Here is a 26,570-nt window from a genome sequence, read left to right on the forward strand (position 1 = left end):
GGCGGGGTGCATAATTTGTTGTTCTAGAGCCTGGCTCCTTGGCATCGACTTGGTTTGCTTTATGGTTGCCGCTCTGTTATAAAATTGTTAACAAATGGCTCGGCTTTTCCGCGGGCAGGAAGCTAACTATATGCCCCTTGTAATGGAGATTTTCTGGCCTTTAGTTGGCCCAGAAATAAATGTGTTTTTGAGTAGTGTTCTTTTGAGTTTACGGCATATTTTATGCTGGCATATTTGCATTTTGTTTTTACATTTATTTAAATTATTTGTTGATAGCAGTAGGCGATATACTTAATTACGGCATGGAACTCAGAAATGTATTACACTTTAAATATATTTTTTCAAGTTTTTACTTATAATTGAAATATGGAAAATTCTGGTTATCTGGTTTTTGTTGAAAACTTGAGCTAATTCTATTAAGAATATCAATCTCTCCTTATTCTAATAAATCCAAATAGTTTAGAATATAAATCTTAAATTAAAGCAACCAACGAGAGCAAACTGAAAACTACAAATTGAGTTTGTACATTTTCTGGTTGTGATTATTTGGAATTGCCCATGCATTTCGTTTCGTTTTCGGGAAACTTCATTTGGGTATTAAATTTATAGACCATAAATGCTCAAAAGCCAGCATATTCTCTTCCCATTCTTATAAATAATTTATCAATTTGATGAACATAGCAAAAGGCAGCAGCAGCAGCAGCAGCACCAATTGAATTAGCCATCAAAATGGCAAAATAAAAAAATTGAGAGAAGCGGAAAATGTTGTAGTAGTAAAAAAAAAAAAACAAAAAAAAAAACAAAGAAAAATGTGATTTAAATGCAATTGGTTTTCCTCGACGCTGTTGTTGTTGTGTGTACAATTACACGACCTAGAAAGCCAAAGCAGCAGAAAGTTTGCCAGAGAGCCAGAGAAGAAAGCCAAAGACGGAATAGGAATCGGAATCGGAATCCGAATCTCTTGGCCAAAAAAAAAAAAAAAAAACTCCGCGAGACAAAGACACAAATTCGATGGCCAGGATGAGAAGTAGATGCAGTTCGAGCGCAACCAGCCAGCAGATGAAAGATGTTTGCAAGTATCTCATAGGTCGTTTGGGTCTTTGTAATGCAAATAGCTGCAGTTGTTCCAAATCGGAGGGTATCTCAAAGGGGAAACGGGGATAGACTCAACTTGTAGTAGAGACATTCGCAATTAGTTTGCCAAATGCTGTGAGATCTTAATTTGGTCGTGACGTCGTTTTCAACGTCGCGGGAGACCCCAGACTTCAGACCCCATTGAACCGCATCGTCCTACACATTTTTCCTTGGCTAGGTGTCAGGTTTGTTTTATCCGAACTTGATGTAGTTTGTTTTTGGCAGTCGGCCTAATGACTATTTACACTCTCACTCTCTTTTTTCACTCTGTCCCGCCAAAAGCGATCAATGGAAAGTGCAGCCCTCATTAGTATATCAATGTCTTGTAGCTGCACGATCTCTCTGATCTTTGCTGTACAAATGGTCTTTAGGGGTTTCATTTAAAGGGGATCCCTGAAGTTCATTTGAAAAGATTTTATGGTGTTTTGTGTGCATTTATGTAAAATACTTGGTCTTATGCTAAATATTAAGTTTAAATATTCTGATAATATTTTATGTATGTCTTGTAAGTGATGTCTTTTAATTTTAATGATTTTAGTGCTATCTTTTAATTCTTCAGTCTTCTTCTTCAATCAATAAGTACATTCGTTTGACAATCGAGTTCACATTGTAAACGATATCTGTTGTGTTATCGATGCATAATATAAAGAACACACTAAAATACAATGCATAAAATAACAGTATGTTCACACTTAATACTATTTAGTATATATTCACATATGTTTACAGTCTAAAATAAATTCTACCATTTGCAATTTTAAACAAACTAGAGGGAAATCAAAAAGTATGTTAAAAAGATTACTCTATCCTCTTAATTTATGATTCACCCCTTTTGCGTACAATAAGTTCTGATTATCTGAAAGTCATCTGCTGACTGACTACCTTCTTCATTAAACTCCAGAAATATCTTTCGTCTCATTTGCTGATGATGCTGATGATCTTCTTGAGATCTTGCAGTTGTCTCTCCTTTCCGTAATTGAATAGCATGCGGCGAGCTAAATGCCTCGCCAAATGGCCAATTCTGGATGCTCGAGTCATTGCCATAAATTGCCCATCGTTCGATAAATTATGGAATGGGCACAGTGGGCAGTCGCCAGATCCCAGATACCAAATACCAAATAGATAACTGACCGTGTTCTTGGGTTAATTGAAAAGACGCTTCCACTGCTATTTTTACTCTTGCTTTTTCCCTTTCTTTTTCCCTGGTTTTTATGGCCTTTGTTTTGGCTTTTGTTTTGCGGCTCCAACCCTTGGATTTGGTGGATTTCACTTTTCATTTCGCATTTCTGGGATTCTGCTTGATGGTCGCTTGTGATGACCAATCAAAGAGATATAATTTTCGCCGCTTGGCCAAATAAATTACTGTTATTAGTGGGTGAGATTTTTGTGGCGTCCACACGCCCATTTCCCCACTATAATTGCCAGTAAAAGTTTTAATAAATCATCGCAGAAACAGAAACAGTAACAGAAACAGAAAACCCTTTCCCAAAAACAAAAACAAGCGAGTTAGAAAGCCCAACAAGATTGGCGGCTTCTCTGCTTTCTTCTGCCCGCCCGATTGTATTGGACTGGATTGTATTGGTTTGGATTGGATTGGATTGTCGGACCATTGTTCGATTTTTCCTAATCATATATGAGTGCATATCTCTGCCCCTTTCTCTCAGCCTTCTCGGCTTTCTGCATCACTGCTTTCATTTGCATTCGAAGCTGCAGATATGCAGCTTCTGTTGCACAGAGAGAAATTTGATATAACAATAAGGTTTGTATTGTATTTTATAGTTTTGTTTGTAAGTATAAGGTTAAAGGTTTTATTTGGATTGTTGGACAAAAGAAAAATGTATTATTAAAATACAATCGGTATTTTTCTTAGTTTAATAATATGTCATAAACAATTTTAAATTGATGATGATTAATAAAATAAATGATTAAAATTTTTCTTGATATATTCTATGGTAAAATTTTTACTGAAAATGACAAATTTATATTTAAATAAATTTTCGGAAAATATTTTCTCTGTATTACTGAAACTTGCTACTAGTTTTTCATGGCCTCTTCATCATCACCATTGTCTCTGGTTTACTATCATTTCACCGAGAGCCTTTCATTCTGAACAATCTGAAATTAGCATAACTTTGGGCGTCTAATGTCGTTGTTCTAACGGTCAGCTTCAATCATCTTTTGGTCGGCATGTGTTTGTGTTAACAAGCAATTGATAAAACAAAGCGGTAAATGTTTAACCGAAACATGTTTGAATAGAGGTACGGGTCCACTCTCCTCCTGAAAATCCATGTTTGTGATGTAATGGATCATGCTCAGGGGAAAATATTTGTGGTTTGGGTTACGGTATAAAATAGTTCTTGATGTACGAGGTGTTGACTTTTTGATTGGAGAAGATTTCTAAGCCGATGAAAGTTTTGTATTGCCAGGGGAAATTTGAGGTTTTTGATGTTTGCTATAGACGGAAAAAGGGGAAAAGTCTGGTGCATACAAATATAAAATTTGAGAAAACAAAGAACTGCTTAAACCACTTTTCTTTGTAATAATATTATTTTAATTTTATGATATAAACCACTTTCATTCAATGGCTTCAGCTGTCGCTAATCTACTTTCAATTAGAGGTACTAAATGTCAATTTTCCACGCTTGATTTCCCTGCACTTTCCACCTCCCTTCATAATCAGCCCACACACACGGATCCACCACAGACAGACCTCGATAAGTGCACTTTGTCATGCTACTTCAGCATGTCAATCATCGGCCGACCAAGTCACGCCTTCTTCCGCTGTCCACATGTCCAATATATATACATTAAGTATATGTGTATAGGGAAAATCGGCGGCAGCTGCCGATGTCTGTTAAATTGTTGGACAACAAATTTCACACTCTTTCACGAAACGTAGGAGGGTTTTCCTTTGTCTTTGATTTGGCACCGCCTTCGACTCTTTTCTCTTTACTTCTTTTTTATTTTTTTTTGTACTTCGTTATGATTTCTAGAAATTCACATTAACTGCAATTCACTTTTTTCCAACATTATTTTTCATGTTTTCCATTCGGTTACATACTTGGCTGCCAAGGCTGTGATTATATGCTCTATGACTTGTGAAATTGTTAGTGTCATTGCTGTTGCAACGAGGCACGAGTCGAACCCTGGCAGTCAGAGAAGAAAACTCCATCGAAAGTTGGTTGGAAAGTGATCGAATTGGTCTGGTTACTTCTTATAGTTTACCAAGAGGTCATATACTAACTTAGAAGCTAACTAAGCGAATAAATCTTGAGCGTAGTGTTCAGGTTAAGTGAAATTATATATGCGATTTGGAGCCATCTAAATATCCATTTAGTGAACTAGTTTTCCAGATAATTTAGTTATTTTCTCTAAAGCTAATGGGTTGTCTTTTGTTCTCCTAATTTAATTTAATTTAAGTAAATGACTTCTAATGATGAATGTGCTCTTGGTTGAGTTCTTAACTTCTTGTTTAATTTAATATATTTTCTATTACCTCATTAAATAAAAGATGTAATAGATATTCTTATTGAATATCAATAAAATGATTTATACTTTTTTAAAGGGCTTACGGTTTACAGTCTTCCATAAAACTCTTCGTACCCTCGATTGTGCTCAGCATAAAATGGCAGTTAAATTTCTTTTGGCTTCCTTGTGCGCTGCATACGGCCAGGCTATAATTAATTATTATGAGTGGTCTGATGAGGTATTTCCAAAGCTTTGGCTCATGCCAAGCCTCTGGGCCTTCTCCCATCCAACTCGATAATTAGCCGAGTTGGAAGCGTGAAACAGTCGTATGTTGGTGGTTGCATCACCCGAGTTGGTAGACAAAAACCGAGGGAAACCGAGGAATTTGCAACTCATGCGAGCCAACGATGAGTTGGAATCGCAGTTGGAATCGGACATGACCTATCTTTAGCTATAGAACTATCTAACGAACTAACGGTTCTATGCCCTCCATAATTAAGCACAATCGGTTTGTCTATACAAATCAAACAAAATACATTTCGGTATTTAGCCTCGTTTGCAGTTCTAAGTCTCTGAAGTCTCTGAGTTGATTGTGTTTCGAGAAGAAAGCGTGTAAATTCAACTGGCAGCGAAAGTTTTCCCCCCATCTTGTATTATTATTTGTATGCAAATTAGCGAAGAAGCGAAGCCCAATTCTTTTGTTGGCAGTGTAACAATTATGCTTTCATCTTGCGATTGTTGCCAAAAAAAAACAAAATAGGAAGAAGTCTATTTAACAATGTGTTAATTACACACGGTCACAGTGCTAAATCCGAACCAAGGCATTCTCTAGATATTTATTCCCCACCTTCTGCATGGTAACCGTAAACAAATCTGAGCTAAATCGTTAATTTATGATATTCCTAGCGGTAACCGACAGCCGGCAATCAAGACCCAACCCCGAGAGCTTGACGCTCCGCTGGCCAAGCGTCATCATCTTCTGAAGAGATTCTTCTCCTCCTCCGGCTGACCATCATCATGGTTTTGCTCATAAAGTTCTTCGGATTCTTCTGATGAGCGCCGTTGTCTCGAGCTTCGGCTTCGATTTGAATTTATGACCTTTCGAAGCCCATTAACATGCTGGCTAGCTGGCTGGCCGAGCATTGAATCGTAATTAATGATCGCTTTTCACTCAGTGGTTTTCAATTTGCTTTGTTTACTGAATGGAAAACCTATTTTTTAAGGGCTAGCTGCTGGGTGTAGCAGGTGTTGTGTGTGTGTGGAAAGATGTGGAATGGTACTGGGATTAATTAACGCAATCCCCTCTTCGGAAGCCGGTCGTATAATCTTTTATTTGGACAAGAAAATCCTGTGTAGCCAACACCTAAGCTTGCACTTTTGAGAAGCGCGGAGAGAGGCGCTGAAAACGTAATGCTTCTTAGCTGGGAGACTGTCTTTTTTGGCTTTATCAAATCCAACATGCATGGGAACTACCGCCTGGGATTGGCCAAGAAAGGCTGGGTTCCTAACTTTCCCCGGCTTAAGTTTTCTGGTTACCTGGGAGCCAGTCCAAATCCGAGTCATTCTTGAATTCCACGGACATTCCCATTGCGACAAGCATAATCGCTAGCCATTCACAGGCTTTGCTTACTTAAAACGGCATCAAAAGCGGCTAACCGCACAAGAGCAGTTCGATTAATCTGCAGATCGATTGAGTGAGCCAGCAAACAAACAATTAAAGTCTTTATTAGACTGGTCGGTTGGTCTTTGCAACCCATTTAGGTGCGGATATGTGAGTGCCATTTTAATTAGGCACACGACTCTGACTGTCATTGGAACCAGTGACTCAACCACCCATGGCCACGGCCAAGTGAAACATTTTCATTTACTATAGTTTAATTCTCCTTCGCTCTTCTCATTTCAGGTAAGTCCACTGCCACCACTTAGAATCTTGCTTGCAACGCCGCCAACAACTCAACCTGTTTCCGTGTGCTCGGGGTAAGTGAGTTGCTCAACCTGTCGATGAAGTTGGTCGCTAGTTGGTAGCTAAACAGCTAAGAAACTAAAAAGAAGCTGAAAGCAACTCAGCCACTCAGTGGCTAAAAGAAGCTGCGGCTATGTGTGTCGTCTTGCATCGGTAACCGATCGCACTATTGGCCATAAATTATGTCGTTGCTGGCTCAGAAACTCTTTTTCTCTCTCTTTCACAAAAGCGAGTCAAACGGCGAAGAGTCATTCCGGCCTCCACTACCAATCATCATTGTTAGGTGCACATCAAAATTTATAGGTCAGTAGTGGCAACAAATTGCCAGGCATTCCGATGTACCGATGTTTCAGGCTGCCCAAATCATTGCCGATCCTCCGATCGATGGCCAGATGCCCTCCATCTTCATCGCTGTCGTCGTCCCACCGACGACTGCACTTTCGTCCGTCTTGAGTGTATCTAATAAGGCTTGGCCGGCCAGTTCCCTTGTCCATGTCATCGGTTACCTGGTAGGCAGGGAACACAGTACAAAGCGATACGCTGGCAACCAAACAAACTGACCCACTCAACAATTGTATTGAAAGTTTTGGCTGCCTTTCGGCCCGTTTTCCCCCTTTTAACTTCTCTTCTCCCCTCAAACTTATGACAATCGATTTGCAATGGAAAGCCAAAGGCCTGGAGGCGCTCCATTTATAACAAGTGGCCAGCTTTGGCTCTAGCCATTCCCAGTCGGAAACCCAGCTTGGTTCGCCTTTACATTAAAAAAAAATATTCAAAGTTAATACCTGAAATAGCCCATTTTAAAACTTTTGTTTAATAATAACAGATTAAAGAACTATTTGTTATTATTCTTAAGTCTGGTAATGAGTTTAAACTCTAGCTAGTTTTATTTGCCTTACAGACATTGGAAACATAAACTTAGCTAAAGGATTTGAGAAGCGCAGAGAAAGGCTTAAAATTTGTTTTTAGATTTGAAAGATTTAAAAGTATAATACTCTACTTTGCATTTGGTCAAATCAATAAATAATTTAAAATTGCTTCCTTTTTTTAGATTTAAGTTTTATTTTCAAATTTAAAAAAATTGTTCTCAGTGTATCATTGAACTTTTTGTGGCTCCTACTCTACCTTCGTGTTGTTGCTGTTGTTGTTGTTGTTGTCATTGTCGTTGTCATCGCTTGTTGCTTTGTTGTTATAGTTTGAGAGTCAAGTTGTTCCAATAATTCTGCATTTGACATTCAACGGGGGTTTACTTCGGTTCTTCTGGTTTTTGTTAGCTTTGCCCGAAACGGTTTCCGTTTTTTCTATTTTTTTTTTTTTTTTGTTAGTCCAGAGATGTCTCTGTCGCAGGAACTTGGCCCATTGTCTTGGGAAATATGTATCTAGCTTGACAGGCGCTTGTCGCCTTTCCCCTTTCTACATTTCCCCTTCGAACTTATCTGTTTGTTGTTTTTGGTGATCATTGCTAATTAAGCCAAAAGAATGGGTATTATTTGGAAGGGAATTCCTCTACAAAATCTAAAATGGGTTTTCGGTTATGGTACTTCTTTATCCATATTTATGGTAAAATATGGAATTTATTTTTATAATAGGATATACAATATGATATGTTAAGATCCGTCATGATTTTTTTAATTTTGATTGCTTTGTTTTGTTTTATTTTATCTCGATCTTAAAAATTTGTAAATTCCAAAATCCAAAATAGCTCTTTATAACTTTTTCAAACCCAATAATATTTTAATATCCCGAAAAAAACTTGCTCTAGTTTGTTCAGAAGCAACCATGAAGTTTTCCCTTCTTAAGCATAATATTCTTAAGGGTTTCTCTAAAGGATATATTGATATTTATCTTACCTTGTTATCCTTGTTGACCGCTCCCAGTTTCTGCTGGTAGTACTCCTCGCGAGCATTTGTGTTGAGGCTGTCGATCAAAGCCGAAGCATTCACATGAGCATCGTAGACCATGCTGTCCTGCTGGTTGTTATAAGTGGCCGTTGAAGCTCCCGATCCTGCTGATCCTGCAGCTCCTGCTGCTGCTGATGAGGATGCAGCTGCTGCTGCTGCTAGTGGAATATTTGCCTGTGGAGTGCGGGTGTACAACTGTTCGAGTGGCAACGAAGGCGATGCTGCTGAGTTCGTAGTTGCCGAGGGAATCGATGCCGAGGAGGGATTGGATGAACTGCCTCCTCCCATCGAGGGAGTAACCTTCTGCAGCGGCTTCGATTGCTGCTGCTTCTGCTGGAAGTTGGTGGTGGCCACTTTTTGTTTCAAGGTGGTGGCACTGCTCGCTGCTGCGGCGGAGGTGGTGCCACTGCTACTTGGCTTCGAGGCAGCTGCCGCATTTGCCGCTGCTGCACTCACGCTGCTCGGCCGCTGACCCCCGCGTTTCAAAGCGGCGGTGACCTTGTGGGCAAAGGGTCGCTTGGTGGCCCGGTTCTTCAGCTTTCCCATGGTCGTCAATGTGCGCTGCTGGCTGCCCGAATTCGTTGTGGTTGTGGTTGCACCTCCATCGGGATCATCGGCCGCCGTTATAGCAGCTATATTATTATTCGATCGAGCGGCCACGAACTGATCATCGGGATCGGTGGAATCGGTGAGAGATTCATCGCTGGTCGTCGCCGCCTCGGATTGGGTGGTTAGGTTGGGTGAGGTGGTTTCCGCCTCCTCATCGGTGGCCTCCGATTCCGATTCCGCTTCGGTTTCCTGCTGCTGACTCACATCCGTGGTGGTGGGCAGTTCCTTCATTATGGTGCTCATGGCAGCCTGTTCGTTCATCGTGTTCTGCAGTTCCAGCAGCGTGGTTTCATCCAGGATGAGAGTGGGATCCGTTTCAGCCTCGGTGGCTCCAGTGGGTGGCTGGGTGCTCTGCTCCTGATCCCGTTCCGTTTCGCCCGTTTCCGTTTCCGCTTCCTGCGGCGTGGTGCTCGATGTGCTGCTGCTCCTGGATGAAGTGGCCTCCTGTTGGCCAAACTGCTGCTCCTCAATGTCCAGGGATTCCTTCAGCCTGGCCACTCGCTCCACGATCCTGGCCAGCATATCCTTCTGCTGCTCGGGCAGGTTTTTCGTATCCAACTCGAGCAATCGATCGTACTTCCGGATATTCCGCTTAACAGTTTCGATATCTGCACGAGTTTTGGCCGAAGTTAATCCAGCCGGGGGATTCGGATTGGAGCGGGGTGTCTCCTGGAAGTAGGTGCGTGCCCGACGATTGCTATAACCCACCAGTTCGATGACACCCGGATAATCCGAGCCAGCAGAAGCAGCAGTTGCAATAGTTGCCATCGCAATCAGGGCCAAAAAGCAGCTCCAGGCTGCACTTAAATGCACCATTTTGACCAAGATTGCGAATTCGATTTATTTAGTTTTTTTCTGTTCTTTGGTTTTTTTAGTAGAATTTTCCTGCAATTTTTCTTCCTTTATTTAAAATGGGTTTTTCTATTTTCTTTAATTTTTTTTTGCACTCGCGCGAATTCACGTTCGGTTTTGTATCTTGTATCTTGTATTTCTCGTATTTCACTAGCTCGCGTATTAGTGTCAACTAACAGTAACTCCGAATCTTCGACCGCAGACACACACGCGAAGAAGTCCAGAGAGTCAGGAATCAGTATCAGTATCTTTTTACCAGCTGTCTGGGACACTTAAAACTTTTATTTACTTTTTTTCTGTATTTACTCTTTTTTATTTTGGCCACGATCCGCTGACTTCTAACGTCGGATTACAAATGTTCCAGGCCGCTGGATGGCAGCGTCTTTTAAAAATTTCCAAGCGGAAAACGCGGCGCAGACTTTTCTCCCAACTGGAGCTTCGGTGTTTGGTAGCTTCTTTCACCAAGTTCATGGCCAGACCGGTTTGAAGCCAACATGTTGCATTGCCGCCGCCAAATGCGATTGCGATCGCCGTCGTCGTCGCAACCGCAGAGCGGAGAATCCACAAGAGAATCCCGGAGAATCGGAGAAATATATCTCTGTTACATACTTACTTTGCTTTTAGAGAGAAGAGGCGGCTTTCTCTGGCGCATGTTGCCAACGTTTGGCAGCGAATGTTGCCAGGGCTTCAATTGACAAATGAAGAGCGTTAATCGCAACATGTTGCTGGGCGAAGCCATTAGGCCGGCCACACGCCTTCCTTAACGTATCTGACGGATACGTATCTGCGAGATATACGAGCCCAGGCACTATTCAATTAGTCATTCCAGACACAAGTCGGCCGAGAGAGGCAAAAGTCGCGTTACACCGGCAAAACGATCATTTATTAGCTGAACTTTGCAACTCAAGAACTTTTAATTCTTCCTTTAAACTAGTTTTAAAAAAGCATTATTTTGAATTTTAACTCCTTAAACTACTTTACTACTTTTCAGTATCTTAAAGGAAATGAACACAGCCTTTTTTTTTTGTTTTTACCCATATAATTTCTAAATAAATGTCTAACCTAGAAATTTACTTAGAAAATTAATGAACACACTTTTTTAATGATATTTAATATTTTTATTATTAGAAATAATTTTTGTTAGCTTAAAAAATTATATTAGCGATTTGATAACAAATTTCTAATAGGTTGTCATTTGTTTTACATTTCCTACTCAGTCATTCTTCATAATCTTTTATTGTACCTATTTATAAAGTATCTTTATATTCTTTATTATGGTTCTAAAATTAATAATATGTAAAAAAGTAGAAAAAAATCGTTAAGAACCTATTTTCTCAGTGTACGGCCTGATTCTTGAGCTGCTTTCGCTTCAATGTCAACTCGGCTCGTTTAGTCTGTCATCGATTTGGACTGGTACTCGCAAAACCAGACGAGCTAACACCTAACACCTAGCACCTCTTCCCCGAAAAAACCAGCTGAAAATTCTTGGCCTCGCCGTGGTTCAATTTAGCTAAATGCTTTCGCATTAAACATAATTTGTCGCGGCCTTCTTAATTGCAGATTGGGGAAGTATGTAGCTCTATATCTTACACTCTCTCTCCCAATATCATTTCTTTCTATATTTTTTTTTTTGGTTCGTTTCTCTAACCTTTCTCCCTCTGGGTGATCTATAGCCCCAATCGTGCTCGGAAATTCTAATGAACTTCAAGCAGCTCATCCATTTCCATTTCACATTGTTTCCATATTTATACCCTAACTCGGAGTGCTTTGAAGGGATTAAAGCCAAGAAATCTGAATAACTATTCAAGATTGTGTCTTTGTCATCACGTTTTTGTATGAAACATTATAGTCTTTTTTTTGTAAAGATATGGTAAAGATTATTGTTTATTTATAAATTAGTTCTGGTTGTTTTTTTTTTTAATTTATTGTGCGTGTTGCGGATTGGCTTTAAAGCATAATATTATTTTATTTTTAAATAACTTTATAACACTGAATAAATATTAATTATAAACCTCTAAACTCTCAGTGAGCATTTATAATCTGTATTTCTTAATCTTCAAGAAATCTCAATTATGTTCCCCTAATTCCGAAGAGCATTAAATATGCCATTAGACATTTTTCCATGCCGCCTTTCATTTTCCTATGCAACTATTTGGCCCCAAACAATTTCCCTACCGCCTGGGAACTGCAATAAAACAATAACAAATAAACTAATAAGAAAACGTTGCCAACTCTAAAGCTCAAGTTCAGCGGAAAGGCTGTTGTGTGGAGCTTCCCATTTTTCACGTAGCCGCACAATAAAAGAAACTGAGCGTTAATTAAAAAAATAGCCATAGATCAATGCACCTGATAGATGCGGGAAATGTTTGTTCTACAGTGTTGCAACTTGCTGGTCGCTGGTTGCTCTTTCCCTATTTTTTTTTTTTTTTTTTTTTGTTTTTATGTGGTGTGTGTGCGTTGCTGCAGCAGCAGATATTCGCCAGCGGCAAATGTGGTGTAATTTGTGAGAAAGAGGCTGGGCTCCTTAGCCCTTTTTAGAGCCAACTAATGGAGAGAGCCCTGAGCGATCCCAGAACCCAAAAAAAAATAGAAGGGGGGAATATATTATATATATATATATAGAGAATGGTGGAAGGTTGACAAGGCTGCAGGCGCTTCCTTCATTAGCATGGAATGGGTGGAAAACTGGTCAACTATTCGGTTGCCGGTTCTTCATTCTGACACACATAAGGCGTTTATAATCATTATGGGATAAACGCCACAGTTGTTAACTCCTTCTGCAACTGTTGCTGCTGCTGCTGCACTGTTGCTGCTGCAGCGAGTGGGTGCTGCTGCTGTTGCTGTTGCGTGGTTGCAACTTTCTTCGTCTCTTATCTTTTGTGCATATGCAGCGGACACCGCAGCAACATCGGCAGACACAGCAGCAACATCAACGCAATGGCGGCGTCTGCATTCTTTGTTGGCTATAAAATATGCGACCGACGATCATCTAAGTACAACAGCAGCAACAGCAACAGCAACACTACAGCAGCAGCAGCAGCAACAGCAACTGCTGCAGCACTGCAGCAACTCTTGAACTTTACTGAGCTATGAAAATGCTTTTGCCCTTTTTCTATGCTGTCTTCTTCTTATTTTACTGCAGGCAGCAACTGTTTAGCATGATCTGCACTGGGAAAAATATTACTCAGTATTTAATGGTTTTTTTTTCAAAAGAAACATTGGAGTTCGAAATGAATCAATTTAAGATAAATACAGTTTAAATTTTAAAAATATTTTTTTATAAACAATAACCGTATAGGTATTAAATACGATTTATAGAATGAGAAATAGATAACAATTTCAAACAAGTGGTTGAAATGTAAGTTAGGGGTTTACAAAATATATCTTTAGAATGCTTCTTTCTGAAGCAGATTGGATGAAATCTATAAATTTTTTAATATATCTAATATAGGTCATATATTTGTCGTTAAAAAGTATACTTCCAGGAAAAAATATAATATTTCTGGTACTTTTTAAAATTCAAAGTATAAATGCATTTATATTCAAAAAGAAATCTAGGCAGTAAAACAAAGATTTTTTACCACGAGTTATAAATAAATCTTCTCTCCATCCTTTATCTTTAAGAACAAGGATATGCTCGTATTTTTCAGTGCGTCTTAAATGAGTGAAAGAGAGAGGGAGACGCAGCACGATGTTGCTGCTGCTGCTGCGCTCAAGTGCCAATAGCAATCTTCTTTTTTTCCAGCCGCTTTTTCCTTCTGCCGTTGTTGTTGTTGTTGTTGCTGCTGTTGTTGTTGTTGTTTATTTCCCCCTTGCTTGATCTTTTGGTCTTTGGCGGTAATTTTTCTGCGCAACTTTTTCCTTTTGGCCAAGACTTTATTGGCTTTCGGTTGCCTTCGCCTCGACTTTTCCTCTTCTCTTTATTTCGGTGCCATTTTGGTGCTGCTCTTTTTTTATCTGCCAAAGTTTTGTCTTCATTTTTATTTTAATAGCGATCTTGATATCCACTTGGACTCCTCCACTCTTCCTTCTTCAGTTTCTTGAGCTGGGCATCCTGCGGTATCTTCTCTTTATCACATAATGATTTCAAATGGTGCGAAATTAATTTGAATTATTACTGTTATTAGCTGTTATTTGTGTAATGGCCAGTGCCTGATCGCAGCCCAAAAAGTATCCGCGTGGATGGTACAGTTGTAGTTGTTGTTGCTGCAGTTGTTGTTGGAATTGTTGTTGCAGTGGTTGCAAGTGGCTGCTGCTGCTGTGCATTATGCAAGACGTGGGTAACTAATTCCCCAAGAAACGGTCGCAAATTCAGTGATAAGCCATGAGAACGAACAATTTTAGCAGTAACAATTGCTGGCTGAAACACAAGGAGAAAAACTTTTATATAAGATATAATATATTTTTTTATTTATTTGGTTACTTAGAAGTACTGTATTCCAATTAATTTATACATTGAACTACATTTAAAAGAAAAGCTTGATTACGGGTTTATTCAAAGCTTATTAACCGATTTAAACTGTAACAAATTGTTGTTAAAAATGCATCTTTAGGTAGTACTTTAAAAATATTTTTAAAATCATATAGGAAAGTGTCAGTAAATGCTAGGCAAGAATCCGCGTTGATGACAAGCCTTGTTTTTTGCTTTTTTTCCTGTGCAACCTTGGCATCAATTACCAATTCTCGTTGGCCGCTCGAATGACAGCGGCTTTGTTGTTCGACAGCGGCCAGTTGGCCACATTTAAATTTATTAAAACTGCACCACCAGCCACTAACGGACAGCGGCGATTGGAATGTGCAACAGCAGCAGCAACAGCAGCAGCAGCAACTGCAGCAGCAACATGCTGTGCAGTAAGTTGCTGTGTTGCGTTCAATGACCAAGGTGATCTTGTACTCCTCGTTCCGGCATCCTGATGGCGCCTCGGCCATTTGCAATTTGCCATTTTGCGATCTTTAGCATTTTGCATGCAATTTGATGCCATTTGTTATTTGCTTAATTGTGCCCAAGCTCTGTGCCGCACTTCCTGCCACATCACTTTACTTCAGTTCAGTTCGGTTCTGTTCTGTGTTCTGTTCTGAGTTCTGTTCTGTTCGGTTTGGTTGAGTTTAATCTGAGTTTTTTTCTTACCGTTTCTAATTGTTGGCCGACACGCAGCGAGCGTTTGCCTGCAATCCGCAGCAGACTCGGACCCATTTAGTTTCAATTAATCAAGTTGTCGCTGCACGCGTCTATTAGCTGTTTTATGACAAGTGTTCTGGGGCGACGGATCGAGGGAATATCCCATCCTCTGCAGATCGTAGGCCTCAAGCTGTCCGCCTGTCGCTCATTAGCGGCGCCCCCGAAGTTGCCACTAATGTGGATGCCACTGGCCACTGCTCCTGCTGCCTCAGCTTCTCCAGCTCCTCCTCATCTGCCCCATCAGCTGTTTGTTATTAAATATACTCGTGGCAGCTGCCGCTACTGCCTCCCGGGGCCTTGAACTGTTCTTCTGCGGCTCTCAAACTGCATCTTTAAGTTGCGAATCGGTGGGATTATTCTACCCAATGTTCCTAGGGTTCAAGGGTATACTGCATTTGGTTAAAAAATATATTCATATTTCTAAAAAATATTTGAAACGGTTTCTTAGCATGAGCTTCTTATTTAAATTCGATTGTTATACCTACTTCTCTTAATAAAATGTTATAACACAAATAATATTAAATCATAAAGATTTGAAAGTATATAGTTATTTATCTTCTGTGACTCTTCGCTCATGATTTTTTATGGGTTATTTCCATTTATTTTATCTAAAAAGAAGGTATTATTTTTAAAGTAAATAGTGCACATGCTTAAGCTTCATTAAATGGATAAGTCAAACAAGTAAAATAGCGTTGCCTCATTAAAGTTAAGCTATTGTTAACTACTTTTATTTATATAAAATGTTTAGAGAGCTTACAAATTAATCTCAGATTTCTACTTAATTAAAATATTTCTTTTTACAAACTAATTCTTATGAAATATTTATATAATCCTGACACAATACATTTAGCTCTGCTACCGTAAATCATGTTTTCCTCCCGTCAATCGAATTAATGCAACTGGAAACGTGAAAATCTAGTGCATATTGCATTTTCATTCCGGTAATTATGAGACTGTTGTTGCATGCCTTGTAGCGTTTTTGACTCCAGTTAATTTCTACTTTTAAAATATGAGTACATATAAGCGGGTATCTTGTAGTCGGAATACCAAACCAACATGCTAGTTTTTTCGGTTAGTTTCGTAATGGGCAAGTTCTTTAATGTTCCACTTTGGGTTTATACTCAGGTACCGTTGCATATGTGGGGGAAATGGTTAAAGGCTTTATTTTTTTCTTTTTCTTTTCTGTTTTTATTTTATTTTATTTTTTTTTGTTTAAAGATTGCGCCATTTTTTTTTTGCGCCCAGCTGTCACAGGTTCGTTGACTCCGCAGACGAGCAGTTGGTGTTGAAACAATCATGTCCGAACCAGTGGCCAACTCTTGACGGGCCCATTGCATAATCCAAGCCATAAAGAGCCACTCACCTCTCCAGATATACCGTCTAAGATACAGATTTAGATCCCGATCCAGATCCCGACAGACAGGCTCTCTGCCGCTGTAATTACCATTGTCTGCTAAATTGATTTCGAAGTGCTTAAGTCGGCAATTTTCGGTGGATGCCCAGGATGTGAAGATGTTTAGACTTTAGAGTGGAGCAGCAGTTGGCTTGGCCAGCAAATTGTGGGTCAAACTCTCCACCTGGTGGGATCCAGATAGCAAGATAGCCATTTAATGATCAGCCTAAATGATCATCGCCTGGGCTTGGCAACAGTTCTAACTGTTTGTGAGCTAACCAATCCGATGATCTTAACTGCAGCTTAAATTCAGCGCTTCAAAATGAAGTAATCTCATGTGATCACATGTTGTTTCAGTAGCCATTATCTAGTTAAATCGTTGATTCACCGGAAAGAATGAGCTTAAATAATCAATAATTTATAGATTTGTTTTGAAAACTTATAGTATTTTTTTTTATAGATTTTTTAATATTAGTTGGTAGCCAATTTATTATGTTTTGTTTGTTACTTACGGGTTTTTAACTATTTAACCTCCAATATTTTTAAGCTCTCAATTTTATACAGTCAGTTAAGTAAAATATATGTTCAGTAGACTAAAATAAAGACTGTAATTGATTATTTCTGAGCATAAAGCTGGTGTATAATCAATTATGATATGTTGATTAAGCTTTGCCAAACCGGGAGGAAAAAGCTGTGCTCTCAATCTTCAGCAAATATTTGGGTGTGCAAATGGATTACAACGATTACAACGAATTTTAAATGCCACTGACTCTGAATTTCCCTGTGGCAAACTCACTTGGCAACTGGTTCGGCCTCCTCATTTTTATTTCACTTATTTCCCGATTATGAGGCTCCAGAATGGGATGCTGCTTTTCAGTTTCCCCATGTGAAAGCGGCACTGGACAAACTAGAATTTATCTCTGGCTATATTCGCAAATGCACACGCACTAGATAAGCCAGCTGCAGCAAACCAGTTGCGTTTATCGAAGGCTTCTATCTATTAGATCCAGATATCCAGATATCCAGATACTATATACTCGCAGCAGTGACACCCCCCCACAAAACTAATTGCGTCTCATTTGAATTTATCGCGATGCGTCGCCTGCAAATGAATTACGCCGGCTGAAAACAAATTAAAATCGTGGCAAATGCTGCGAGTTTCCCTAATTTGCCACCCAAGTCCTCGACTTTCGCATTAAGTTTTTTAATTTGCCGTCTGCCAAGGTAGCAATTTTCCTGCTGGCTATTTTCCTGGGATGAGCAAATTTAAGGTACATAAGGAAAAATTGCATGAAAACATTGAACGAAAAATAAAATTTAATATTTATTGTTGTTTTAAGGGTAAAGTAGATGTATATCTTTTTCTCCCAAATGGTTATTGTTCTTTTATTTTATTTGCAGAAATTATTCTAAGATTTTCTATGATTTATTATATGATTTCTCTGTTATCTCTGTTCTATTTTTATAACTAGGTCTTTTTTGGTTTGTACCTGGTACTTTATTTGGTTAATGAATGCCAACACTGTCAATTTCTTGGTTCTTGCGTGCTGACTTTTATTTACTTAAAGTTTTTTTTTTTAGAGCCAGGGTTTCTGCCACTTGTTGCGCCTGTTTGCCAAATGCAATTAAATCTGTGTCGTGTGTGTGCAACAATTGCACTTGGCAATTGCAACTGTGCCGCATAATTGTGCCAAATGAATTTGTAATTATGTATTTGGTTTGCTTCTCGGACATGCCATGCAATCTGAGCCGGTTTCAGTGCCACTTCCTTTTCTCCCCGCTGTCTTTTTAATGCCTTTTTTTTTTTGGTCATGTGAGTGACATCACAGTAGCAGCCACACAACACACAAAGTCATTGTCAACAATGTCAGCCAGCACCAGTAGCAGTAGCAGTGAGGAGCAGACCGGGCAGGCAACTCGGTTCGGGCCATGACACCACACAAAAAGAAGGCTGACAAAATTTAATTAAAGCGCATGACGAAAAATTCTTTGAAAAATTGTTTATACGACATCCGATGAGCTCAAAAGATGTAAGGGCACACAGAAAATACTCTAACTAATGGGGATTTTAAACACAAATAAACTTAAATTAGTTATTAAAAGAACTTCTGAAAAATCCATCTTAGAAAATTATAAAAAATATAATACAATTCTCCATAGTGATTACAAATTACTCCACTTGTTTTAAAAGTTTTCTAACGTTCTTAATAAATAATACCATTACAATTTTAACATCTATCCACCCTTAAAAATACAAAGTATTGTTTGTTAATGAGAGGTTTAATTTAATAAAATATCTTTATAGTACAATTTTTATTATTTTTTTAACCTATTGAAATCGAAAACTAGCCTCAGCAAAAAAGGTGCAAGAATTTTACTATTTGAGTAATTCTTTTTAATCCTTTTCAAGGCTGCAGCTTTTTCTTATTTAAAATCGTTTAATATTTTAGAATCAAACTGACCACTAAGTGTATTATCTAAAGCTATAAACATATAGTAAAGCCACTACCGACACCTTCAAAGTTACACATTCCCAACTGTTTTCCTTCCAACTCGCTCTATTTTTGTTTTTTGTTAGACAAGCGAGTCCAAAGTGTCAGAGTCGCCGGAGACTGGGGCAGAGTGTTGGGATGAAGAAGGGTGGCATGTGGCACCACACCGGGGTATTTGGCAAAGTTTTCTTGAACTTCACACGAAGCCAATTAAATGGCGACACGTTACGGAACATGGTCGAGGCATCATCCTCGTCATTATCATCATCGTTTGAGCCTATTCCCAAGTGGCAATGGGAGATGATGGCTGGCTGCTATGGCCATTGGAAAATGGGTCAATGATGGCTTAAATTGTGACGGGATAAGGTTGAAAGCCGTGAAGTGTGGGCTTGACATTTGATCGCATCTGCCGATCCACTCCGCTGATTGACTGATGAATCTTTGCGGGTTTTTTGCGGTTTGATTTATGACGATCGATGGCCAAGTTTCATTCAACTTTCTTTCATTTTGCTGTCTGCAGTCAGCATTTTGCATTTTGCATTTTCAGTTTTCCTTGACTCGCATTTTGCGGCTGCCGTTTTCATTGCTATGATAGTGTTATTGAGATGTTGCCCCTTGGCTTTGGATGCTCTCCCTGCCTGGCAACAATTTGTCTAATGTGCCAATTTGGTCGCCCGCCTCGTCGTCTCGTTGTTTCCCTGTCTAATTCACTGTCTTTTCTATCTATCTATGCGATTCCAATCAGTTGCAAGATATGGTTAGCAGACAGGAGAGTGAATCAAAAGTTTGAGATCTTATTTTTGCCAGAGAATGTAGTTAAGGATGATTTTATTCTTACTTTTGAATGAACTTCAGTATCTAAGTTATTCGTAGAAATAAAAGATTCAAGTTTCACGGATATTGTATTTATAAAAATATTAATATCAATCATTAAACCTTTATTTGTTTTATCTATATTTAATGCTTTTTTATATTGTTAGGAAGCCAAAACATTTATAAATATTATTTTTTATATTTTCCTTAGTTTTTGTATAACTTGTAGAGTATACTTTCCTTCACCACACACTTTCTTTTGAAGGAGCAGTGCCATCCCCGCGAATCGTATCAATGACAAGACAAACTGAAACTGCAAGATCTGGGCGCTTAGGAGACCCTATAATTTCCACACTCTTGCCGCCCGCGAAAAACTCGCTGCTAGTCGCTCGCTCGCTCACTTGTCCCATTTATTTATTTTGTATTTTTCTGCCGTTTAAATTTAATTCACGATTCGCGCTGCCATCGAACGGCGACAAAGGAGCGGAGAAAATTCCCTCGACGACGGATTGCAATTTTCTATCTCCATCTCTATCTGCTGGTTGGTTTCTTTCTTTTCCTTCTAACAAGCCAGCGAATAGTACGGGATTGGGATTTTCTTTTGCTTACTTTCCGATTTAGCCAGCCGAAGTTGGAAAATCTTTTCGCTCGCGTACTTAACCGCAATAATTTTTGCTCATTTGAGTGTCGTGGAAATGAGTTAAAGTCGCGATACCATGGCATTGCCACTTGGCATCGTAGCTTCTTCTGCACTTGGAAAAACCTTATGGAAACGCTCCTTAAATTAAGAACTAAATAACAAATAAATAATATATATTTTTTACAAAGAGTATCTGCTTATTTAGTAAATACAAAAATGCAAATTATATTTATATGGTTTGGTTATGGCAAATAATTTGCGTATTGATGTTATTTAGTTTATTTTTTATCAAGAACTTTGAAATATGTTTCCTGAGCTAAAATTAATTTTGAAAATTCTTTCAATTATTTTCTGCAAAATTTTTTAAAATAATTAAGATAACACTGTTGTTAATGACTTGATAGCATTTATCAAATTTTCATTTTATAAATTTTATTGTATTAAGAATAAATTTTGTACAATCTGAAATTTTCCACACAGTTTTCTTCCGTTTCAGTGCAACCTTTTTTTTTGTGTGAATACTGCCTAATGTAATGTGAGCATTACTTATTTCCATTTTTTGTTTCTTCTACGCCGCCGCTTAATTCATTAATTTCCCACAGAGCCACGGAGTTGGTAGCTGCATTTGCAGGCAGCAGTCAGCAGTCGGCAGTCGGCAGGCGGCTTCAAAGTCAATTACAAACGTGAAACCGTTGAAAGTTATCACCTTCGCGCGGGAGTTTGTGGGACCAAATTAAACCGCAGTAAACTTGCACAAATTGTCGCTGCTCTCTCTAATCATTGTCAGTCGTAATGGAGTTGTTCTCGGGGATTGGGGATTGGCTCTCCTTTTCGGCTTTTACCGTCCAAGGCTGCTCTTAACTTGTGTAATATTTTTATGGCCCGTATTAAGTTGTAAATCCTTTTCTGAGTACTGAGTTTTAGAGGCTGTTTTTCCGGGGTTAGACGACCTCTATTACGCAGATTATGGTTTATATTACAGTTTTGAGGGTACTAATGAGGGTAATTCTGGTGTTACAGTTATGCATTTTCCGGAAAAACCATTACGAGCCACATTAAACTTACCTCTGACGTAAAGACTGTAATTTTTTGGTTAAATGCTGAACATCTTACAAATTGAGTTGTAAAGCGAATGAAAAGCCAAATATGAAATTTTTTATTACAAAATTATATATACACAGAATTCATTAAATTAAGTGCAACAAGAAAATAAAAAAAAATTATCATCTCACATATAAAAGTAAAATATTATCCAGATACTTATTAATTAATAACAACATAAAGTTCGCGTTTATAAATTGTTGTAAATTGTTGGAAAAGGTAAGGGATTACTAATCAATATAATGGATTATGCCTTGCGTATTTGTTTACCATTTTACCAGATGAACATCTGAAAAACCGGCTTTAAATAAAACCCTAGTTTTATGGCTCATTCTTGTTTGAGTAAGAAGCACCTATTTATTTGTCGGCACAAATATTTTGAATATTCCAAGCCAAGTTAGTTGCACCGCTGACCATTGAAAATCTGGCAGCAGAGTTATCGAAAAGGTGTCAAACGCTGTGACCCAGTGAGGAGGTGAAGTAAACTGGCTAACAGACCAGTCAACTCTTGGCCTTTTGTCCGGCCATAAGTCTTTTGTATGCTGTCGACGCATTTGCATTTCTTTCAGTCGGTTCTTTTCATTCGTAACTGTTCAAGGCAACGACGAGAACTTATGGGTAGAAGATACATATAGCATATTGTATCTGTATCGCCTGACCTGACCTGGACTTAGACTGGTTTATATGCAAATTAATTAATACCATTCCCAATCTCTAATGTCATATTTCAGCATTCGTTGGGCGTTGCATTCTCAGACGAAACAATGGCCCCGAAAAATGTCTCTATGAAGAAGGTTTCTACCAACTCTCTAAGTCCAAATGAAAGTGATTTTCCTGACCTCATTTTCAAAAAAAAAAAAAGAGGAGAAAAAAAAAACAATCTTCGGTGAAGAGCAACTAAATTGGCTTGTTTCGCATGTTTATCATATTTCTTGATTTTACTTTTTTCTCTCCCTGTCAGTTTTCTATTTTCCAAGTTGGACTCATATTTTCCGTGGTTTTTCTATAGCGTCCCACGCTCTTAATTACTCCCTTGGCTGTCCCCCTTCTCCAAACCACTAACTTCCCAAGACAGTTTGCGTAGTTTAAGCCCAGCTTCAATTGGTAGCTATTTCCCTCTCTTTCTTGTTGACCTCATCTGTCTCTGTCGCACTTAGTTGGTCCGTTTGTCCGTTTGTCCGCTTGTCCGTTTGTCCGTTTCTTGTGGCATTTTTGTTTGTCCTCGTCGCTTTTCTTCCTGCTTGCGGTTGCCAATTTTATTTTGTAAATGCGCAAAAGGAGCTGTCCAAATGTTTTGATTTAATTTTCTCAAAGATTTCAGCAGAAAATCATTTCAATGGATAAACCATGAAAAGGATGGTCGCTACATCATCGCTGTCTTTTACAACTCGGAGTAAATGTGTTTTGTGGTGAAAGGTTGTTGCTTGAGATAACATAATCTCAGATTGTTTTCTCACATTCATCTCGAAATTATTGGAGAAGATTAATAGGTTATCAGGGGATTATTAACAAGTGGATTTGTGTGGTATTTGAAAAGAGATTTATCTAAAGGTAACTTAATTGGATGGATTATAACACAGATAATCGAACATAATATTTAATTAAGTAAATTGGGAACTCTTTTGGATTAAAGTTTAAGATTAGGCTGCGATTTTATAAGCTCCCCTTTGTTTATTTATTATTTTGTAGTGCCATTTTTGACACTAATCTCAAGTGGTTTACCCACTTAATCTGATGATCTACCCTCTAAACTCCTAATTTCTGCATACATTTTCGCGCAGTTCAAACACCCAATTCAAATCGCATTTCAAAGGCAGATCCTATCGCATGTAATTCCAGCATGTTGCAACTGTCAGCGAATATAAAAAACAGATCTGACATTCACCATCGGCGTTATCTGCCATCTCCCATGAAATCCCAACCATCCAGAGACCACACAGCAACAAAGACAAAGGATTGACAGCATGCCATGGGTTTTTTTTTTCATATGATTTTTATGAGTTCATTAAAAATGTATTTTGAAAATTGTTATATTTATGAGGGAAGCGCCAGAGTGTGGGGCAATTGTTATTGTGCATTTGCATTTGCATTAAATTATTAAAACACTTTTCGCGCTCTCGCCGGCTGACATTGTTTTTGCGGCTCCGTGTTGGAAACGGCTTCATTAAGTGCAACTGCAAGGCAACTTCACCTGGATACTTCAAACACTACCACTTACACTTAAAAAATTAGCAAGCTTACATTTTTGAAAACAGAATATAAATATATATGTCACAAAGTTCTAAGTAGTACATTTGTTTTTTAGTTTTGAACTAAAATATTCTCATGAGAATAAAATCCTTTCATAGCTATTATTTTTTTCCCATTGATATTTTGTTTTTATCAACGTGAATTATTTGTTTTTATTTTGTTTTCTTTATTTTGCAAAACAGTTATTAATTTTATAATGGTAATATTTTCTGGTTTTAAAAAGGTTTTTATTACTTACAGTTTATATTGATAGGGCTGTCAGAAAATTTTATATATATTTTGTGATTATTATATCATACTATTGCAACCAGGTGTTATATTGTTCTTACATGATTTTGTATTAAATTTCTTCTTATCTTATCTTCTTCTGCTTGTTATAATTCCTAAATTTTGTAATCGAGAACCACAACAACCATAAAAAGCCCCAAACATATTTCACTTTAATTCACCGGTCTTAAAAGGTTTATAATTTTCTAATTAGAGCTTCATCTTCTCAAGACCCCAGTATAATTTTATTCTGACTGTGTAGACCTTTCCTCACATGTCTGTCAGTCAGCGACGGTGTGACAGACCCCAGCAACAACAACAACAACAACAACAAATGCAACAAAAACAACAACAAATACAACAAACCACCGCAACACCCGCAAGTTGGAAGCGTTGGCAACTTTGGCAGCCGTTAAAACTGCTGATGATGTCTGCGGCTTTGTAGCCACATCCACTGTCGAAGTGGGGGCAAAAAGGGGGGTAGAGAAGGGGGGTTTTGGGCTGGCTGCTGCTGCCAACGCGTATTCATCATCATTTCTGTCATCCAGCCATGGGATTGGATGGCAAGACCCGTGTAGAAAAACCTCCGCTCGCATGATGCGCTTGAATTTTCTCTTGCACCTAAATTATATTTTTCCTTCTGCCTTCGGTGCTCTTTTTTTTTTTCTTCTCGCTTCTTCTTCTGCTGTCAATGGTTATTTTTTTCCATTAATTTGTTTTTCCTCAAGTGATTTTTTCCAACTGAAGCTCAAATTTTGCTCTTTGAAATGGAAAGTAAGCGCTAAACTTGCTTATTTATGTTCTTTGACTTTTTTGCATAGTTGGTTTTAGGTTGACCTATTTTTCTAGTGGAATGTTGTTGGAGTACAAATAAACCTTTGGGGTATTTAAATACTAAAAAAACTATTATTTTTAAGAATATTCTCTTATAAATTATCCATTTAAAATATTTATCTTAACTTGGTTTTATTCTTTTTGAGTTCAAAGGCTAAAGTAAATTCATTAGTTTTGTTTTGTATCTGAATATGTACTCTAACACCTATTTAAAATGGAAAGTTTTATTTTAATTACGAAGAAGCTAATAGGGTTATCTCCTACGGGTTTTTGCCACCAATTTTTCGGAACCACTCATTTTGTTTATTTAATTAGAAGAGGACCTGGTGGGTGAGGAGATTTCTGGGTTCGTGTCATTAATTACTCAGCGGGCCACTTGGACACGATCTTCGGGTAGTCAAGTAGTTGGCCAAGTGGCTTCGCGTTTTGGCCAAAACTGCAGCTCAGCGGGATTCTGGCACTCGGACTCGCATTTGGTCGCGCATGGGGGACTTTCTTTCTTTTCTGAAATTGCCAATTGAGCGGAATCAAGGCAAATACTTCAAGACTCTCCGCATCTCATTTGAATGCTTGAATCTCGCTTTTTGCGGCTTTCCCATGGATCGTTTGTCTTTTTTGGCCAATTTTTTTTCCTGACTTTTCGGTGTTTTTTTTTTTTCTTGTTAAAGGGTGGGGGCGGTGGTTGGGGGAAGAAAAACAATCAACGCGCCTTGAAAACGAATTCGCATGACCAAAAGAAATAGTTGAAAAGGTAAATAGGAGTTGGGCGGTAAAGAAAATATAGATTTGTTTTGGACTGGAAGATACCTTGTGAATAGTTCATAATATCTGATCCAGATATTATATGATCTTATATTTGACAAAAAAATATAATATTAATATTAATAATTAATAAGTATAATATTAATAAAAATCAATGTTAAACAAGGGATTTCTTCTTGCAGCGTTGAAATGTAATGTAGAAATGTATTTTACAAATTGGATTACTATACATATAAATAGATAAATTATATTGATTCCAATTAAAACCATTTACCATTTATTTAACATTTAAAAAAATTGTTTTATAAGCTTAATCAAACAGTCTCCCTTAAGTCACTTCTAGGGTATTTCTGCCCAAAGTTTATTTGCCTTTTGTTGTGCCCACTTTTTGTATTGTTGGCCAAGTAAATACTTAAATATAGCACACACTTAAATCGCTGTTGATATTGTGTAGCGAAAGTGAAATTTAGTTTGCCCCTCTACCGAGAAGTGCGCAAAAAAAAAGACGAGACGCGAAAAAAAAGCAACTAAAGGTTTAAATGCGAGATTCGCTTACGGAAGTTCCAAATTCGAAGAGATTTCTTTGTGGGTTTTTACCAACGCTTTTTGCGATAATTTTTTGCTAGCCAGCGATTCTCGGAGCTGTTTGCCTAGTCTAATGAAAGTTAATTACAACATCAAAGCGTTGTCGCTGCCACCGATCTCCGGTGATCTTGGGGTCTCCTCCTCCGGATCCTCCTCCTCGCCTGCGCACAAATTCCGATTAGGCGCGGCCTAAAAGGCAGGAGGCTAACAAAAAATAGAAAAAAACCGAATGAAAAAAAATTGTGCGATGCCAGCCAAAGTCTAAGTAGAGAAAGTACATGTAAAAGTATCTGAAAGATGCGAATCTGCTGCCGCTTTGGGGCCGCT

General features: G+C 38.3%; 2 protein-coding genes across 4 annotated transcripts in view; one reads left to right on the plus strand and one right to left on the minus strand.

The window, feature by feature from the left end:
* The window catches only part of LOC108089377, a 29,244-nt gene extending 18,948 nt beyond the window's left edge, over positions 1–10,296 (minus strand). Inside the window, exon 1 of the mRNA XM_017187556.2 lies at positions 8,416–10,296. Within this exon, the coding sequence (XP_017043045.1) occupies positions 8,416–9,891 (1,476 nt within the window). The 5' untranslated portion in view covers positions 9,892–10,296. The remainder of the gene's footprint in view (positions 1–8,415) is intronic.
* LOC108089375 (elongation factor-like GTPase 1) overlaps positions 1–26,570 on the plus strand; it is an 81,649-nt gene that overhangs the window by 22,077 nt on the left and 33,002 nt on the right. The window lies entirely within an intron of this gene.

This window comes from Drosophila ficusphila, unplaced genomic scaffold (genome assembly GCF_018152265.1).
Source record: "Drosophila ficusphila isolate 14025-0441.05 unplaced genomic scaffold, ASM1815226v1 contig_286, whole genome shotgun sequence".
Classification (NCBI taxonomy): domain Eukaryota; kingdom Metazoa; phylum Arthropoda; class Insecta; order Diptera; family Drosophilidae; genus Drosophila; species Drosophila ficusphila.